This window comes from Pipistrellus kuhlii, unplaced genomic scaffold (genome assembly GCF_014108245.1).
Source record: "Pipistrellus kuhlii isolate mPipKuh1 unplaced genomic scaffold, mPipKuh1.p scaffold_m20_p_7, whole genome shotgun sequence".
NCBI lineage: Eukaryota > Metazoa > Chordata > Mammalia > Chiroptera > Vespertilionidae > Pipistrellus > Pipistrellus kuhlii.
The window spans coordinates 5308333-5329205 of NW_023425573.1; the positions used below are offsets into that span (position 1 = coordinate 5308333).

Genomic DNA, 20873 nt, shown 5'->3' on the forward strand with positions numbered 1-20873 from the left:
TTTTAGCCATGTAGGCTCAGGCCTCACTCTGTGTTTTCGGAGTGTGGTTGCTGAGTGATCATTGAGCCCTGCTTCAGAGGCTGCACCTGCCTAGTAACTGGCACAGCATGGGGTAAACATGAAACTGAGTACCAGGGCTAGGAACACTGGCACAGAAGTGGAATATGAAAATCCCAGCAAGATGGAATTCAACTGACTGTGGACACTTTTACACTAACAGGCAGAATTTAACCTATGCGCTTTAAAGGTTATTTTCCACGGATATTGCAGGACATGTGCTGTTCAGAGATCAGTAGATGAAAATCACCAACTTCAGAATTTCTTTTCTCATAGATGCATAGAAAGAAGAGGGGGGTTAATAAATGACATAAATACTTATATATAGTAAAGAGAATCTATCATAAAAGTAAAGGGTTTGCTTTAGGGAGCTATTACAGTTATGTCAAAATACTCTTATAAAGAAGTTAAGAACTAAGTTGATTGGAGTTTTATAAAGATTATTGATGAGATTTATTATCATTGGAATCATGTCAAAATCACTTGTCTAAGACCTACTTTCTGGGTTACAGGAAAGGCTTCTGATTGCCGAGTTAGGCGTTTCAGCCAGTGAATTCATGTTTGAGGAAACCAGGGACTACGTGAAACAAAGAAAAGCTTTTGGGAAAACAGTAGCTCATATACAGGTAAGCTTGTTGTCATGGTTCAGGGTTAGGTAATATCAATTTACTCTTCTGAAATGGGTCTAAGAAACTCAACATAAATATGGAGAGATTTTCATCCAAGTGCTATTAGAATCCATGGAAGTGGATAAGATCATTGAGGGAGAGAGAGTAGACAGTAAGACAAGAAGACATCCTAGGACAGAAATCTGAGAAAAACGTTACAGAACTTAAAGGCGAAATAGGAAGGGAAGAGCCTACAAAGGCAACTGAAAATGATCGCCTAAAAAGGAGACAGCTCATAAGGCAAGCATCACAGAAGCCGAGAGAAAGACCTTCAAGTAGGAGGAAGTAGGGCCCAGCTACTTGGAGGGAAAATAGGCGTTAAGGTCAAAGAGTGCCCACTGGACATGCTAGGGAGGTTATTTTGTAAGAGCCGTTAATGGGCTCCTGTGGAGGGGGTGCCAGAGGGGTAAATGGAAATGAGGAAGTAAAGGTATTGATGGCAGGCAACTCTTTCCTGAGTTTGGCTGTGAATATTAATTGGAGAGAAAGGGTGGGGAAGGAATAGAGGGAGATATATTGGGGGTCAAATGAGATATCTGGAGATTATTAGTTGTTTTTATTATTATTAGGATGAAAATGCTGAAGCATATTTTAAGAACTAGAGAAAGGATTTAGTAAGAGGCATCGATTGTAGGTATGGACCAGATAATTAACTGCACAGGATCTGTGAGAAGGTATAAAGATAAGGGTGCTAAAGCTCATGGAAAGATGGGCCTTCCCACCCCAACAGGAGAGTTCTTCCTCCACCATAACAGGAAGAGCAGCGGAAAGGATGGGCATGGATGGGTTCAGCTCTACTGGTAGAAAATTACAAAAGCTCTCTTCTGAAGACTTACATTTCTTTACATGCCAATAAGGGGGAAAGATGTGAATTAATGGGGGATGCCAGTGTTGGAGGAGAGTAAAGAAAGTTTGAAATACCCTCTTCAGAGTAAAAATAGAACTAGCTAGAGAAATATGTGAGCCTGCTAGCAGGGTTGAGGGCCCATTTAAGTTACTGATCATGAATTTATAGGGGTACTTTCTGATTTCTTGTGTATCAGCCTCTGTAGAAGGTTTTAGCAGCTTAGGTTCAAGCACAGAGAAAGTGGATGCTGGTGTTTAATAAGTGTGGGCTTTGCCAGGATTTTAAGATATTTTCAAAAGAACTCAGTATATGGTGGCCATAATCACCAAATATTCCAAACAAACTTTAGACCCTCTAGTGTCACCTTAAGTGAAGAAACAGTTTATTAACAATGCAGTTGTCCAATTGTTGAAACATTTTACCAACAAAAAGAAAACACCTGGATTTGGAAATCTACTTGAAAAGTCTTAAGTAGAATTGTAACCAAATGCAGGTATGGTTACAATTTCTGTATTTATGGAATTCATATTAAATCACAACAAAGATCACTACAATATTACCCAGATTGTATAACTAAGAATGTTAAATATGTTTTGACATTTCCTGGATTTTAAATGTGAAGGAAATATTTGTTAATATATATGTAATGTATATCTAAAATAACATAAAAAAAAGAAATAGTTTTAATTCTTTTCAAAGCAGGTAACATTTTTTGGTTGCCTTTTTGCAAAGATAATTCAAAGGTAATTTCAAAAGCAGCATTTTGCTTCCACCACTATATTATTGACAAGTAATATTTTCCAAGTAAATGTATGTTTTGAGAATTCTGAGATATTTCTTTTAATTTTTGTTTTATCTAAATAAGTATATTTGAATAATATTTTTATATTGAATCTAGAAATTTAATCTATTCAGAGAAGATGAATGATCGATACATGCCTACACAGCCTATTCTAGTGCTGGGTACATTATGGTTCTGGTTATTAAATTGAAATAGAAGACCTTTAAATGCCATGTTATACTTAGCCAAATGTCATTTTATGAGCACATAACAATTCTGTTTTCTTTCTCTTTTATCCTTGAATTTTGAACATGTTAGTCCTTTCTGACCATTTGGATGCATTTCACAAAAACTTGTTTTCTTTTTAAGAGGGAGACCTACCATATTTAGTCTTATCCAGAAGTTCAGTTAGTTGGAGTTTTATTATGAGACACCAGGGTTGAGGATTTTATCCCTGGTCAAGGCACATACAAGAATCAACCAATGAATATGTAAATACTAATAAATGAAACAACAAATTGATATCTCTCTCTGTCTCTCTCTCAAATCAATCAATAATTTTTTTATAAGATGGAGAACTACCATACTTAGGCAGTTATAGGATTTCCATTTTATTCATACTTTCCATATTTGATGTTAAGTCTTATAATTTTTCATGAAATAGACAATAAAACAGTACAATTATGATATTAAATAATTTCAATGACTGTCATTTATCATTATTTTGTATTGTGCCTGTGTGCCAGACATTGCTAAGTGGATTGTCTCATGTTTTTTTCACAGCAACTGTGCATAATAACTGTTACATTTATCCTTAATTTACAGATAAGGAAATTGAGGCATAGAGAGGTTAAGTAACTTGCCCAAGATTACCCAGATATTCTAATTCCGGAACCTACACTCTTAATTCAGGCACTAGTCTTACTACCTGGAAATTTAAGGTAGATAGACTTTATTCTTTTTCCTTCCCTTCATACATGTTCAGCCATGCTCAATGAAGTGAAAATTCAGCATTCTTTCTTAACACAAGCTTTAGTTGTTTCCTAGGTGACATGTGCTCTTGATTCTAAGGACACAAAGTATTAGAAAAAGAAATAGGAGAAGAAAACAACACTTCTTTCTCACATTCCTCCAAAAAATGAATATCCAGTTCTTAAGACCTTGATTAATTAATTACAATATTAGAGAGCAAACCTGAGGTGTTGTATTTTATATTTCAGGCATAACATATGAGAGTTCAACTAATGGTGTTGTTTAAGTGGAATATGGAGGCTAGATAACTTTCCAAGGTGTCTTCCATTTCCACAACTCTATGATTCTAAGATATTTTTTTTTTTACTCAGAAGTCTGAAAGAGACTCTATCTGGTCTACTTAGTAACTTAAGGGGAAAAAATTATTTTTATTTTTTATTTTTATTTTTTAACTATATTTTATTGATTTTGTACAGAGAGGAAGGGAGAGAGATAGAGTTAGAAACATTGATGGGAGAGAGTCATCGATCAGCTGCCTCTTGCACACCCCCTACTGGGGATATGCCCGCAACCAAGGTACATGCCCTTGACCGGAATCGAACCCGGGACCTTTCAGTCTCCAAGCCTACGCTCTATCCATTGAGCCAAACCGGTTTCGGCAAGGAAAATTTTTTAATTCTAGCTGCAATATTATCTATTAGCAACTGTTAATGAATGTTACACAGTACTGCTATGAGCATGTTGATCATTCACAAAAAGTACCTTGCTAATAATGTGTGGTACAATGAGTAACTGCTATTCATTGGAGAATAACTTCTAAAAGTATGACACAGTGTCTGAAGAGCAAAGACCAACTCAGCATAGTAACACCCAACTCAATGCCAAGTCCATGTAAATATTTAACCTCTATATTTCCAGAGAGTAAATGATGTACCATTGGAGGCATTGATTTCCTCCGACCTCTGGACCTCACCGAATGCGCTGACACCAGAATTCTAAATGAGCCCATGCTGGTCTGAAATTTAACGTCGGCCTCTGGAAGCTCCCCGAATTCCCATTGGAACAGCTCTCATATGAGAGAATTGGCCTTGGAGTTTTTTATTCTCTCCTGTAGACAGTGCATAAATTCTCAAACGTGCCACTCGCTGGGGTGGGTAAGGCAAAAGTGTCTTGAGACTTGTCAGGCTCCTCCTTATTTTCCAAATGGGGTGTCACTGAACTGAGCTGGAAGTAGTCTCAGAACTGAGTTTCAGGATTTCCGTGAAGCGCATCCTCATCTGTTTTCAGTGCATAGAAGAGTGTTTCCCCACCTTTTTTCATTCCTTGCTTCACCTATAGATTTCCTATGAGTAGACGCAAACGTGTGGGGTGGGAGTGGAAAACTTTGTGCTGATGAAAGGGTAGGGAGTTGGCCTAATTAAGTGACTAGAAAGAGAGAAAAGGAGTGAAAAGAATGAGAAGAAGGCTCAGATGTTCTGAATTAGAGTCCAAAGTACAGAGGTGGGGAAAGAGTGTCATCAGCCTTCCAACTGCTTGGTTTTGGGATCATGGGAGCCAGTCACTTTGTCTGTTTCTAGAACAGGATGGAGGGAAGCCAAGGGAAAGGCAGTCAGTTGGATTTTTCATCAGCACAGCCCGTTAGGTCGGTACACTTACAAGGAATCTGTTCACCATAGTACCCACTCTCGCTGACACACCCTGGTCTTGCCTGGTCCTAGATCTGATTAGACTCCTTTTCTAGCCTTTCCCGGAAGTGGAAAGCACCCCAACTTACCCCACCACAGCTCTTCCGAAAGGTCTGGTTTTGTAGTTTGAGAATTGCTGTAACCTCTAAGAATCTGGTCCCCAAAACCTGCCTTTGAGACTCAGTCATGGCTTCAGACTTGTCCGTGCGGGGTACATTTAATGTCTAGTTTAAGTTTCACTGAGTCGCCTACGTCATTCACTTCCATGCTTTTAATTAGCCACAGGGTAGGCCTCACTCAAATAGTCCACAGCAGAATGATCAAACTCTATTTCTATCTGAATTTCCACCAGGAAGTTGGAGCCAGCTGACCACAGCTGGACCCTGAACCCAAGAGGTCAGTGAACACAGCGTCTTTTTGGAAAAGAAAGCCAGTATTTCACATCTAAGCCAGTTCCTGGAGGAAGTCCGAGGGTTGGTGCTTAAAGAGACCAGATATAAACTTAAAGTTCCAGGTGTGAGAGCCAAGAGTCAGGAATACAAGAAAATTAGATTGAAGTGAGAGCAGTTGAGAATGGTTGAGAATGGACTAGGTTAGATTATTTTCAAGGGCACTGACGGTGGTCTATGGCCAACAGGAAGAGATTTATAGGTATATTCGTGCTGACAACTCCTGACCATTTAGTTCAAGTTAGAGACTCTTCTAGACAAACTAGAGAGAGAGAGAGAAGAGAAAGGGTGGGGAGAATTCAGAAGAGGTTGTGGGTACTAGACTCTGATCTCTTGAGATTTCAGTTCTTTTATTCTTTTAGTGCATTTTACAGATATAGATTAAATACTTTGCAATATAGCAAAATATTTTGTATGTTGTCACTCTAGCTTGTTACTTTATTTTTTTCCCAAGGCAAACAAGCAGAATAGAGGAGTGTGATTACCCAATTTCACTAATAGAGAAAACTTTATGATTTAAACTCCAGAGGATAATACTTTTTTCCCCAGCAGTTGTACCTGCAGGACTGTACCACAAGATGGTGCTCACCCATCAGTGCTGCTGTTTTCCAAGAAGCTTCCCTACATGGTCTAAACTTTTTCATCTAAACATCAGATAGTTATGTATTTATGTTTATGTCTTTTCTTTTCTTACAAGTCTCCTTAGCATTGAAATACAGCAGCGTTTAAATTTAAGCTCTTATACTTTTGTTGTTGTTGTTGTTGAAGGAAAGAAAAACACACAACCCAGTAATTCCAATTTTGTTTCGCTCTAAAAATCTTTTACGTAATGCTTGATATGCTAGGTAACTCAAAACATGCTCTTCTACCGTGCTCATTTTTAATTTTTCATTTCTTTCCCACTCAAGACGGTGCAGCATAAGCTAGCAGAACTGAAAACACACATTTGTGTAACCAGAGCTTTCGTGGACAGCTGTCTGCAGCTGCATGAAACAAAACGTCTGGACTCTGCCTCGGCTTCCATGGCGAAGTACTGGTATGCAGGCGACAGTAATTACAATGTGGTGTGTGTGTGTGCAGACCATAATGGGATTCTCTTAACTTTAAACTCAGCCTGGAGGGTCCTTGGGAAGAAGGCTGAGTCAATGAAAACTAGCAAGAAGAAGCAACTTATAAAAATGCTGAAAGGTCCCATCAAGCGTACTTAGAATATGCTAAAAATTACTCGAGTTGGTATTTAACTTTTGGCATGCCATTGAAAATAAAACACTACGAGGGGAGGATCCAAGATGGCTGCTCGGGTAGACACCTAACCGCAGCAGCTCACAACAATTTCAATGGAATACAACTAAAATGTAGAGTGGACATTGCCCAGACCTACAGGTGGTCGACTAACTGAAAACTCTACAATAGGAAGGTGGGAGAAAGCCAGAGGGAAAGTCAGAGGAGCTGAAAAAAGAGCCTAAGGTACGGAGACATGCTGCGCGCTTGCACGTTCGCGCGCACCGAGAGGTCGCAGCCGGAGAGGAGGAGAGGGCTGGGTGCTGCCTGGCGTTCCCTAGCAGGAAGGAAATGAAACCCCCAGCCTGGGCTGAACCCCCGAACTGGCAGCGCTGAGCCCCATTATGGGCCAGATTCTGGGGACCCAGGCTCCGGCAGGGGGAGACGGGGCTGGGAGGCTGAATCCCAGGGGAAAAACGAAAGGCGAGGGGCCCCCGGAGTCGCGTGCTTTGTGCGCAGAGGACTGAATGTAGACTCTGATGCTGGATTACCCTAGCCGGAAGGAACAAAGCCTCCGGCGGCGCTGAGCCTCAGAACGGAGCGCCCCGAACTCCCGGTCTGGGCCAGTCCCTGGGGACCCAGGCCCGGGCACGGGGAGACGGGGCTGTGAGGCAAAATCCCGGGGACGGCGCGAAAGGCGGGGTCCCCCGGAGTCGCGCGCTTTGTGCGCAGAGGACTGAATGTTGACTCTGATGCTGGATTACCCTAGCCAGAAGAAACAAAGCCTCCGGCGGCGCTGAGCCTCAGACCAGACTGCCCCGAACTCCCAGTCTGGGCCAGTCCCTGGGGACCCAGGCTGGGCAGGGGGAGACGGGGCTGTGAGGTGGAGTCCTGGGAGCGCGGCGAAAGGCTGAGCCCCCGGAGTCGCGCACACTGCGCGCAGAGGACAGTCTGTTGACTCTGATCCTGGACTCCCCTAGTGGGAGAGAGAAAGAAAGCTCCAGACTGGAGGATCGTGACAAGGAGCAGGAGCCCCCGCTGGACACCTGCCAGCCGGGTGCCAGCAAGGAGCCGGGCGACGGGGCCTCCAGGGGGGGGGGTGCCCCTGAGCCCTCGACCGCTGAGCGCAGGCAACAGAGCCAAGGACCGGGGATGCTTCCTGGGCGGCGCCAACCCCAGCGACAGGCTGAAGCAGCGCAGGAGCCCGCGGAGAACAAAGGGGTGCCACAGGCCAACCTGCTGAGATTCCAGGACGGGAAGGAAGAAACAATAGAAGTTCTCAATGTGAAGAAATCAAGTGAGAGCAAATGATAGTAAAATTACTTAAGAAAGAATGCAAAGAATATCTTGAAAAATCAAAGACTAAGTCAGAACTCAACTCACCAGCCAACATTGCAACATAAATGCGTGTTTAAAAAAAAAAGAAAGTAAGAAAGAAAGAAAAAGGGACAGAATGTTGGAACAGCGGCGACCAGACCTAGAGTGGCCAGGCACAAGGCAGTGGCAGCCGGACCCGGAGCAGCAGCGGCCAGAACCAGAGCATCAACGGCCAGCACTGGAGCAGCCAGACCTGGGGCAGGGGCAGCCAGGCTTGAGGCAGAGGCGGCCAAGCCCAGGGTGGCCAGTCCAGGAACACCCAGACCCGGAGTGGCCGGGCCCGAAGAAGCCAGGCCCAGAGCAGCCGGGTTGGGAGCAGCCAGGCCCAGAACAGCAGAAGCCAAGCCCAAAGCATCCAGCCCAGGTGCGGCCAGGCTCGGAGCAGCCGGGCCTGGGGCAACTGGGTCCAGAGCAGCCGGGTCTGGTGCGGCCAGGCCCGGAGCAGTGGCTGCCAGGCTGGGAGCGGCCAGGCCCGGAGCAGCGGCTGACAGGCTGGGAGCAGCCAGGCCCGGAGTGGCCGGGCCCGGAGCAACCGGGCCCAGAGCAGCCGGGTCGGGTGTGGCCAGGCCTGTAGCAGTAACAGCCAAGTCCAGAGCAACTAGGTCGGGAGCGGCAGTGACCAGACCCGGAGCAGCGACTGCCAGGCTGGGAGCGGCCAGGCCCGGAGCAGCCGGGTCTGGTGCGGCCAGGCCCGGAGCAGTGGCTGCCAGGCTGGGAGTGGCCAGGCTCGGAGCAGCGGCTGCCAGGCTGGGAGCGGCCAGGCCCGGAGCAGCCGGGTCTGGTGCGGCCAGGCCAGGAGCAGCGGCTGACAGGCTGGGAGCAGCCAGGCCCGGAGTGGCCGGGCCCGGAGCAACCGGGCCCAGAGCAGCCGGGTCGGGTGTGGCCAGGTCTGTAGCAGCAACAGCCAAGTCCAGAGCAACTAGGTCGGGAGTGGCAGTGACCAGACCCGGAGCAGCGACTGCCAGGCTGGGAGCGGCCAGGCCTGGAGCAGCCGGGTTTGGTGTGGCCAGGCCCGGAGCAGTGGCTGCCAGGCTGGGAGTGGCCAGGCTCGGAGCAGCGGCTGCCAGGCTGGGAGCGGCCAGGCCCGGAGCAGCCGGGTCTGGTGCGGCCAGGCCAGGAGCAGCGGCTGACAGGCTGGGAGCAGCCAGGCCCGGAGTGGCCGGGCCCGGAGCAACCGGGCCCAGAGCAGCCGGGTCGGGTGTGGCCAGGTCTGTAGCAGCAACAGCCAAGTCCAGAGCAACTAGGTCGGGAGTGGCAGTGACCAGACCCGGAGCAGCAACTGCCAGGCTGGGAGCGGCCAGGCCCGGAGCAGCCGGGTCTGGTGCGGCCAGGCCCGGAGCAGTGGCTGCCAGGCTGGGAGTGGCCAGGCTCGGAGCAGCGGCTGACAGGCTGGGAGCAGCCAGGCCCGGAACGGCCGGGCCCGGAGCAACCGGGCCCAGAGCAGCCGGGTCGGGTGTGGCCAGGCCTGTAGCAGTAACAGCCAAGTCCAGAGCAACTAGGTGGGGAGTGGCAGTGACCAGACCCGGAGCAGCGACTGCCAGGCTGGGAGCGGCCAGGCCCGGAGCAGCCGGGTCTGGTGCGGCCAGGCCCGGAGCAGTGGCTGCCAGGCTGGGAGTGGCCAGGCTCGGAGCAGCGGCTGCCAGGCTGGGAGCGGCCAGGCCCGGAGCAGCCGGGTCTGGTGCGGCCAGGCCAGGAGCAGCGGCTGACAGGCTGGGAGCAGCCAGGCCCGGAGTGGCCGGGCCCGGAGCAACCGGGCCCAGAGCAGCCGAGTCGGGTGTGGCCAGGCCTGTAGCAGCAACAGCCAAGTCCAGAGCAACTGGGTCAGGAGCGGCAGTGACCAGACACGGAGCAGCTGGTTGTGGAACAAACCAGAGCAACAGAGGCCAGGCCCGGAGCAGCCTGGCCCAAAACAGCTCGCTCCTCACCTGCCCCTGCCCCACGGCTGCCTCTCAGACATGGCTGGAAACTTTTGCGGGAACTTGAGGGTCTGCTGAATCAAGTGATGAAGGCTTAGATCTGGATGTGTTGAGTTAGTATAGTCCTGGGGTGTTGATCTGTGAGTGCCTTGGGTGGGGCCTGGATGAGGCTGGTTGTCCTATTAGGAAATGTCTTTTGTGTGAAGTGTATCATTGGGCATGTGGAGGTATTATTGATATGAGAAAATGCTAAGTAACAGATTTGCTATCTGAAAAGGGATTTACTATCGGGGAAAGGGAGGGAGGAAGAGACTGAACATAAACTGTGCACCAATGGATGAGGATGAGGGGGCAGAGGTTGGGGTGGGAACCTGGTGGAGGGGGGAAGAAACGAGGAACCTGTGTAATAATATGAACAATAAAGATTGATTTAAAAAAAAAAAAAAAAAAAAAAGAAAATAAAACACTACGAGACTGAAGTAGGATGACTGATGAGTTTATTTAAGTTTAATTTAAAATGATCTACCGAAGGACTTGTATACATGCATATAAGTACAACCAATGGACATAAAACTCTGGGGAGGGAGGGTATGTATAGGAGGGAGGGTGGGGACAAAAAAATCAATAAAATATATTAAAATAAAAATAATAATAATAATAATTTAAAATGATCTGAGGAGCGTCAATAGAGTGAGACCAAAAATGTACAGTAAAACTGAAGAGTCCCAGTTTTCATTAAATAACTATCATTACATTTAATTTTTTTTTTTGAGACAGCATTTTGATATCTGTGAAATGAGTAGCTTGGGCAGGATTTTCCTATTTAAGGTGCTTTTAGATCAAAGAAAAATGTCTGAAGAGCTGACTGTCCAATCAAAAGTTGTACATGCTCTATGAAGTGAAAGGAAAGAATATACTATTAAGTTCAGAAAGACTTTCATTGGTGTTAAAGGTGATTAGCAATGGTATTTAAGGTGAATTGATTGAAAAAAAACGCCTGTAAGGCTTTTGTGGTTTTTTTTATGATGGAAGAACATATTTTAAATCAGATTCTGGACATGGGTTTGGTCTCTGTTTTAAAAGCAAACATTCTCACATCTCATTAGCCCAAAAATAACCTAGAAAAAATTCCTGTCATTACTCATTAACTTGTGTTCAGTTCAATCAAAAGTAGAATGGGGAAATATGCAGAAGAGTGCTTTATGTAATGATTCCAAAATAATAAAATTGCCAGGTTGAAATTACTAGGAATTTGCACTTTGGGAAGGGGAGACATTTCCAGCAAGTTTCTTGATTAGTTTAAAAAGTATAAAAATAACTTTAGATATTTTCAGAAAAAGAGATATTTTGGATAGTTATAGACCTCACCGTCCTTGAAAACACCTGGTTTACAGGCGCATAAACATATGGCATTTCATTTTGTAGCAGAGTAAGCAACTAGTTATGGTCTGGTAAATATTTTGCTGAAATACTTACCAAATACAAAAATGCATGGAATTCCAAATATTATTACCCTTGAGTCTTGTCTATTAATCATATTGTTACTGTATTTCTTGGGAACATCCTCACCTGTCCTATTGGAGTTAAAATTATTTTTAATAGGAAAATACGTCCATGCTTACCTTTGCTTTATTTCATGCTACTGAAAAATATGTTGAAAGTAATTTTGAACTATCTTTTATGTTAAGATAAATAAAATCCCTTAATGATAATTGAAATTATTGTGATAAGATCAGAAAAGAATATTTCTCAAGTACTTCATATTGTCTCAAGGACAATAATTCCTAAATAATCTTTAATAAGTTTCCTATGGGACAGCATGCACTTTAACATTAGTGAATCATCTTTAGGTTTTCATTTTTATTTTCAGTTTATTTCTGAAAACCCTAAAATAAATTTTTTTCTACGATTATTTGAATTCAGACTTATAGCATTAAGGTAGGAAGTGACATTTTTGGGGTAGAGGGTTATGACATAATTCAAAGACAAAAGGAAATAGGTGATTGTATAATTATATTGTTAACTTAGATCATATAGAGTCTAAATAAAGTAGACCAACTTCAAGGTTTTACTATTATCCCTCTCAGGCATAAAGTAGCCAAAAACTAATAGTCTATGCTTTCCACATTTTGTTTATAGCCTTAACAAAAACTCAACCAAAATATAATTGATGAAGAAAGTATTTATTATGTGAAAATTCTCCTGAGATTTATTTCATGTGTAATTTATACAAAATTACAATTATATCTCAGTTTGGCTATGTGTCTGCTTCTAATTGTTGGATAAATGTATGCATTTGATAAATAGCTTGTTTCCTGATTGTGAAGCACCTCATGCAAATCCATTTCAAATATTCCACTTCTATTTTTTTATTTTATTCATCTAGGGCATCTGAATTACAAAACAGCGTGGCTTATGACTGTGTGCAGCTTCATGGAGGTTGGGGATACATGTGGGAGTACCCAATTGCAAAGTGAGTATGACGATTCTGTTCCACGCCTCTGGTCGAGGTGAAGAAAAATAAAAACTGGGTTTGCACATTGAAGGGAAGAAGGTGCAAAGTCTTCATTTTCCAACTGACCATAGAATGTATTCAAGCAGGTGGAAACGGCTTTATGGTATTGGCTCACCCTGAGGATTTTATCATTTTTTTAAAAAGTGGAGAGACCAATTTACTAAAGCATATGCTTGGCTTTATGTGAGTTGTTATGCAGGACTAATATAACTTTTGAAATAGTTAAGTAATGTTATATTTTATAGATTAGCCATAATTATTCAGGTTATTTTACTGTTGTTTTTTTTTTTTACTCTGACAAGCAATGCTACAACAAGGCCCTTACTACATTTATCTTAGATACCTGTGTTTTCGATTGTAACAGGACAGAGCCCCAAAAATAGTATTGCTAGTTCAAAAGTATGCATATTTTAAATTTTATAATTTCCAGATTATTTCCTCCAGTTAGTAGCAACTCATACTTAAATGAACAAAGTCCGATGACTTGTCATCCTAAGCTATGGATGTTACTGCCTTTTAAACTTGGTGCAGGTCTAATGGGTAAAAAAAAAATAGGTTGTCATTCTTCTTTTAATTTGCATGGACTACTAACTATTTTATTTTTTATTTTATTTTATTTTAACCATGATAGGAACATTTAAAATGAGATCTACCTGCCGAAACCTGTTTGGCTCAGTGGTAGAGCGTTGGTCTGCGGACTGAAAGATCCCAGGTTCCATTCCGGTCAAGGGCATGTACATTGGTTGCGGGCACATCCCCGGTAGGGAGTGTGCAAGAGGCAGCTGGTCGATGTTTCTCTCTCATTGACGTTTCTAGCTCTCAATCCCTCTCCCTTCCTCTCTGTAAAAAAATCAATAAAATATATTTATTAAAAAAAAAAAAAAAAGATGAAATCTACTCTCTTCACAATAAATTTTTTTATTGATTTTTAGAGAGAGGAAGAAAGAGAGATAGAGAGATAGAAACATTGATGAGAGAGAACATCATGGACCTGAAACATCCCCTCTGGGGATGGACTTGAAACCACAGCATGTGCCCTGACCAGGAATCTAACCGGTGACCTCCTGGTTCCTGGGTCGACACTCAACCACTGAGCTGGACCAGCCGGGCACTTCACACATTTTTGAGTGTACTAAACAGTATTGTAAACTATTGGTACAACTTTGCAGTATGGACCGCTAGAGCTTATTCGGCTTGCTTAATCGAAATTTTAAGCCCATTATCAGTAACTCTCCATCTTCCCATCCCCTTAGTCCCTGGCAACTGTGATTCCTTATTGAGTCTGTGGATTTGTATAACTCATATAGGTGGGACCAGTGTGGTATTTGTCTTTCTATAACTAGCTTATTTCACTGCACAGAATGTCTTCAAGGTCCTTCCTAAGGATCACACGCTGCCGAGTTTCCTGTTTTTAAGGTTGAATAGTATTCTATTGTATGTATACACCACCTTTTCTTTATCCATTTATCTGTCCGTGAACAGTCGGGCTGTTTCCCCATCTTGGCTACTGTGAATAATACCGCAATGAACATGTGAGTGCTAGTATTGCCTGCAGGTCTTGACTTCAATTCTTCTGAATAAGTTCCTACAAGTGGGATTTCTGGATCATGTGGTAGTTTTATTTAATGTTTTGAGGAACCATCATGCTGTTTTTCATGGCAGCTGTACCATTTGCATTTCCCTACAACCGTAGGCAAAGTTCCAGTTTCTCTACATCCTTGTCAATATTTGAGGTGATTTATCTCATTATGATTTTTATTTGCATTTCCCTGATGGTTAGTGATGTTAGCATTTTTTTTCATATATATACCTGTTGGTCGATTTTATGTCTTCTATGGAAATGTCACTTTTTTTAAATTAGAAAAAGAGGGAAGACCCTACAGAAAAATCAGCCTGCCTATGAAAAGAATTTAAATTTTCCTATCTTAAATATTTTATTATTTTCCTCTAAAAACACTGAAAGTAGTAATTTTTTCCAAATAGAAATTTTATTTCCTTCAAACTAAAATAAATTAAATACACCTTTTGATGCCATTACATATGAATATCCTTGCTATAAGTTCAAAGCCATACCAGTTTATCAATAAGGCAACATCCTTTTCTATATTTCTTCCTTCATTTAATAATTTCTTCTTTCCTTCTTTCCATAAATCTTTGCCTCGATAATCTCCCTCTGGCAATACTCCTCACCACTCTAGAAAAAATATATCCTCCTCTTATTTAGCAATATTTTCAGCTTATAAAATTTTCCCAAGGAAGTTTTTGCTGTCTCAAGCGAAGTCCAATTTAGTTTTGAATCAGAGAATGAGAAAGCTATGGACTTCTAAAAACTTTTTCTAATTCTAATCTAAATACCAATATCTAAAGGGAAGATTACCAAAAAAGTATTCAAACTGCCGTTCAAATGCTTCATTTTGGCAAGCATAATTGAAAACATTTTATATACTTACAGTCCTTAACGAGGAAAATAAACATTTTATTAGTTACATTAAGAGCAGAAGCTTCGGCATAGATATAATTTACTAATTTTCTGTAGCCACTGGAAAGTTCATAAAACTTTAACCACAGGATGTATACAGTTTATAACCTTTTATAAAATCTCAGCAATAAGTAGGGCTTTTTCCTTTCTTGGGAATGGGCATGAAGTAGCTAAACAATTTTTTTAAAAATCAATCCTTGGGTTTAGATTCTTTCAGAACTACTTCAAACAAGTCTTAATCAAACGCAGATTTATTTTTTTTATCTTTGCATAGTTACAAAATCAAAAGTAAACACTGAATGATGCTAGCACAAATTAAATCATTACTGAAGTTTTTCCTGTGCATGTTCATGTTTTACTCACAATAGCAGTCTATTTCCAATATTCGCTATGCTAGGAAAGCAGAATAATACTGGTGTCTGTGTTCTTCTATTCAATTGTGCAGCAGCTATTGCTGCTGGGCAAGTAGACAAGGGGTGGCTCCATGTGTGTCTGGTCTAGTTCGGGTTCTGAAAAAGGCCGATTGGGTGAAGAGGAGTCAACCAAGTTCATGGCCCAAAAGGCTATTCCTTCCGATCAGCAGCAAGCAAAAACTGTAGCTGGATGACTTCATATTTGAAAAAATGAAAATTTTCAACTAGACTGCTATTTTTCTCCCAAGACATAAGGAAGGAATTTTTTTTTTTATTATAAAATAGCAAGAGAGAACGTAATAGATAATATCAAAACACTTAATGAGAAACCATAGGCAGCATGTGGCTGTGTTACAGACTGTGATTTAGTAGGGAAAATAATCATTCTGGTTGTGTTTCTTCTGTCCTCAGATTAAGCTATATTGTGTGGTGTGTGTGTGTGTGTGTGTGTGTGTGTGTGAGTCTTGGTTTCGCAGATAAAAGAGGTGCTTTTTGTTTTGTTTCATTTCATTGGTTTGTTTTTACAAGCTGCTCTTTAGCAGGAATGACTTCGGTCTTACCCATTGGGCCTGGGCCTGTGAGAAGAGAGGCTTCCTGTCTGCCATTTCAGGATTCCCTGCCAGCCTGGGATGTAGAGCTTCATCATTTATGTGGTTAAACATTTATTATTCTGCTGTCCTTCCCTGTTCATTCTAGTTGGTGACTGAATTTAATTAGTAACCTATAAAAAGGTCTACTGATCTCTGTCATTACCAATTCCATTGGAACTTCTGTAATGTGGAAGGATAAAAAAAGCCTAACCCAGTCCAAAAATGTCTAAAAGCATTGAGGTCGCTGAAGTAGACTGAAATGTGAGGCAGGCCCTTTCAATGCAAGGGCTGGATTTTGTGGGCAACAATGGAATGTGTTCAAAAGAAAAAAATACATATTTGAAAACACTAATGTCTCCAGATTTCAAGTTTCTTCCAAAAGTTGGTATGGAGACACTAAAATCCCTTTGTGATACACTAAACCAAGTCAGTGTTCACTGAGTGCTTACCCTTTGCAGGGCCATATGATAAGCATGGAGAAGGATAAATCCAGATTTGGTCAGGTTCCTAGAGAGCTAGCACATTTCAAATTTCAATTAAAAAAAAAAAAAAAAAGATTGCCCAAACCGGTTTGGCTCAGTGATTGAAGGGTCCCAGGTTCAATTCCGGTCAAGGGCATGTACCTTGGTTGCGGGCACATCCTAGAGGGGGGTGTGCAGGAGGCAGCTGATTGATGATTCTTTTTCATCGATGTTTCTAACTCTCTATCCCTCTCTCTTCCTCTCTGTAAAAAATCAATAAAAATATATTTTTTTAAAAAAAAGATTTTATGCTTGAAAAAGCCATGCCTTTGCATTTCTCTACTAGGAAACTCCAAAGCTCAATAACTAGTCCTATGTGCCTGGGCCAATGAAACTATTGAGATCTAGTAAAAAAGATACTTGCAGGACACCTACCTACCCACATACTGCCTATGGTTTCTCATTACGTTTTTTTAAATATTATCTATTATGTTCTCTCTTGCTATTTTATAGGTCACCTTCTCATTGCAGTCTGCCAATTATCTGTTTGCCCATTAAATAGTAAATGTATTAACTTCTCATTTCCTTTACCTGCAAAACAATATAATATTTATTCTCTCTGACCCCAGAGCCGAGACTATCAAGTGAGATGAGAACAGGTAAAAATAGCTATACAGTGTCATGGTTATGATCATGACTACCAAAAGTGAATTTTTCATAACTGTGTGTGTGTGTGTGTGTGTGTGTGTGTGTGCGCGCGCGCGCACGCGCTACTGGACTCAGACACTTGGTATTTTAACCTCAGACACCACTGGAGTGACTATTAACCATTTCCAAAAAATAAGTTACTTGTTAACTTTGTGGGAAGTAATATTTCTACAGCATCAGTTTATACCCCTGATAGCAGCATCAGTGGTAGGATGTTAGAGAATATGTATTTTCTGTTTTGTTTTCTACAAAACCAGTGGATTTCAACTTCTTTGGGAAAAATGAAAGATAATAAGAAATTAAAACATTCTCTCTTCATAGCTATCTAAAATGCCCTTCTTTACAATGCTCTTATATGTGTTGAGTTTTACAAAATTAAATCAGAACAAACTTATAGATGTTATTTTGAATTTGTAACCTCTTCAAGCAAACTAAAGCCAAGCTATACAGGTGATTACTATCTTAATAGAATTTGGCAATTATACCAATCAAGGACGAATGCCTTACTGGGAAAAAAGTAATTATGAAAAACATTTATTACTTGGATTTCATTAATTAAATACTTTAAAGTAATTAATAGTTGTGTAGTAAGACAAAATGTATAATTTCTAATATCTTTATTAATTCAATTTTCTTCTGATTTACCCAGAGCTTACGTGGATGCCCGAGTTCAGCCAATCTATGGTGGTACCAACGAAATAATGAAGGAGCTGATTGCCAGAGACATCGTCCGAGACAAATAGACATCTGCCCACATGCTGGAATCCTATTACAACTAATCTGGTTTTAGATCTACTCAAAATAAAACGCAACCTGGACAGGGAGGAAACACAAAACATGTTTTCATGTGCTGTCTCACAGGGAAAAAAAAATCAAATGCAAATATAAGATTAACACAAAGGGAGAAGAAAAGATTCCAAAATTCTCCAACATAAGGCTTATAACTTTTATAATTTTTTACATAGCTAAAAGGTGAAGATTTTTCTGATTCTAGAAGCCTTAGTGTTTCACTTTCCCCTAAAATTCTAAAAAAGCATAAGTGCTTAAATATTTTAAATTGAGGCAGAAGCAATTTTATTATACTGCAAAAGCATTAATAGTATTTACAGCACATTGACTTTAAAAGGAAAAAATATATAATTTAGAATTGTAAATAACTTCAGCTATTTTTTGCTCCAAATACCCCAGAACAGTGGAATTCTAACACCTACCCCAAGCTCCTGTTTTTAAGTAATGGAACTCATTCTTCAAACAAAGCTCATGCAGAGTCCCTGTAAAATGCTGATGAATGAAGAGCTGAGCTAGTTAAATCAGAAAGCCTTCTTGGACTCAGCTAACCCTTTGCCTATTCGAGAATGCTGTTTGTTCTCATCTGCTGATACCTGGGCTTACAACAAAATTCCACCCCCATTTTATAGGAGAACACAGAAAAACACATCATCCTTTAGTTGTAAACTATTGGTACATTTTATCAGTATCAAAAGAGTGACTTTGATTTTGGAAGAATGCTTTTTAAATGAATTTAATGAGTACTTCATGTCTCTTACATGCCAGGCTGTTAAAAATATGATGACAAATAAAACTGGCAAGGCTCCTACTAATAAATGAAGAACAAGTTATAATACATAATGTAAGAAGTAAACAAGTTAATTTCAAATCATGATAAGTGCAGTAAGAGAAATAAACATTTAGAATAGGAAAGTGAGGAAGCAAGATTTGACTTGAAACATAAAAGCAATTCTTATAAAAAAAAATAAAATAAAGCCATTAATTTAATTTGTAAACTGTTAGCATCATTTCAGAACTTGTTTTTCTTTGCATATACTGGGGAAACCGTGAATAAAGTACTTTTTAAGTGGAAACAAATATATGTATTCTTCGTGTTGTAATTTATTTATTTTAAACATTATTTTTAATGCAATCATTACAAACTGGATAGAGCAGAGGGGAGAGAAAACCCTTTGATGGAATTATACATCTTTGATTTGCACTTGGGTGGAAGTTCATATGATTGCCAGCTTGAGTTCTTACTCATATGCATTAAATACCAAAATGAGCTAAAATCGCCCTAACTTGTTTGACTCAGTGGATAGAGTGTTGGCCTGTGGACTGAAGGTTCACAGGTTCAACTCCAATTAACTTCATGGTTGCAGGCACATCCCCAGTAGGGGGTGTGCAGGAGGCAGCTGGGGCAGGCCAACCTCATTTTTATAGGCCCTGTAAATGAAATTTCTCTGCAGTGCCCAATAGGCCAACTTGTAAAGAAAAGTAAAAACAAGTGTATATTGATGTTTCTAACTATCTCTCTTTCTTCCTCTCTGCAAAAAAAAATAAATAAATAAATAAATAAATAATCAATAACATATATATATAACATTTTATTAGATATTATTGTATTTGCAGCTTTCACCTCCCTCCTGCCACCAGGAAACAATAAAGGATCAGATGGACCAAGCCCCTCACCTCAGCGCCTTTCCCTCTCTTTCTCAGTCTCAAAGAAAGCTATATTTTAGGAACACAACACCTTTAGGATGCAAAGTAAATGGCCATAGTAGGATACCTCTGCCATGTAGAAGGAGATGGACCTGAGTATGAACGACAGCTCTGTCATTTAGGAGCCACTGGGCCCTGGGCAATTCATTTCACTTAGCATTCTCTCAGGTGCAAATGGCAAAAGAAACCCAATTCACACCATCCCGAGGGATAACTTGAACGCTTGAGTGTGCTAGCATGAAAAGCTTGCGGAGTAGCTCATGTAATCTAAAGAACTGTGGAAACTACAGTCTCAGGGGCCCGATTCTAGGGCTTACACCTGCTAGCACATACACTATATACACTCGTTTTTACTTTTCTTTGCACATTGGCCTGTTGGGCCCCGCAGAGAAATATCATTACGGGGCCTATAAAAACGAGCTTGGGCTGCCCCACAGCCACATCTTTGAGCACAGTCTATATATATTAATAATAAAAGGCTCGGCGACCTTTATGGTGGAACCATCCAAGCGGCCGGTCACTATGATGCGCGCTGACCACCAGGGAGCAGAGGCTCCATGCAGAAGCTGCCCCCCTGGTGGCCAGTGCGCTCCCTCAGGAGCCGGGCTCACAGCTGGTGAGTGCCAGGCCGGTGGAAGGAGTCTCCCCTGCCTTTGCAGTAGAGCTAAGGGACAGCGAGCCTAGCAGTGAGGAGCAGGGCTCCTGGGCTGCGAGAGGGATGTCCTAAGCTGGCAGGCAGACCTCCCCCGAGGGCCCCAGACTGCAAAGGGTGCACACCGGGCTGAGAGACTCCCCCTGCCCCTAGTGCTAGTGCACACATTTTGTACACTGGTCTCTAGCGTCTCTATAAGGTCTGCGAAAGATGCAGGGCGATTGACAGTCCCATCAGGAAACACAGAGACTGGGGAAGCAGTTCCTGAAACAGAGAATGGTGTTTTCTAAAGAAAGGGAACATTAGTGTCTGCGGGGCAGACCTAAGTCACACTCACTCGCTCACACACAAAGCTGTTGCCGTCCACCAGAGCTGGGAATAGGTTCTAGAGATTTCTGTGTGTCAGAAACTGAAAGGCTCTCTAAGGAAGGAGAGTTTCTTGGGACGACCTCTGGAATGTTTTCTCTCTCCTCTGAACTGCTTGTGTATCTTGCCCACTAGTCTTGTCTCACACCCTCCCCAAAAAGGAACATGTGTAATATCCTGAGCTTAAAGCTGAAAGCAAAACAGGGAGTTCAGAATATGCCTC

General features: G+C 41.9%; 1 protein-coding gene and 1 long non-coding RNA gene across 2 annotated transcripts in view; one reads left to right on the plus strand and one right to left on the minus strand.

Moving 5' to 3' along the window:
- LOC123651622 overlaps positions 1–15920 on the minus strand; it is a 35616-nt gene extending 19696 nt beyond the window's left edge. Inside the window, exon 1 of the long non-coding RNA XR_006740450.1 lies at positions 15331–15920. This is a non-coding gene — a long non-coding RNA (uncharacterized LOC123651622). The remainder of the gene's footprint in view (positions 1–15330) is intronic.
- The window catches only part of ACADL (acyl-CoA dehydrogenase long chain), a 35974-nt gene extending 16969 nt beyond the window's left edge, over positions 1–19005 (plus strand). Inside the window, exons 8-11 of the mRNA XM_036420756.2 lie at positions 570–683; positions 6368–6495; positions 12360–12446; positions 17789–19005. Of these exons, the coding sequence (XP_036276649.1) occupies positions 570–683; positions 6368–6495; positions 12360–12446; positions 17789–17882 (423 nt within the window). The 3' untranslated portion in view covers positions 17883–19005. The remainder of the gene's footprint in view (positions 1–569; positions 684–6367; positions 6496–12359; positions 12447–17788) is intronic.
- Positions 19006–20873: the final 1868 nt, after the last annotated feature.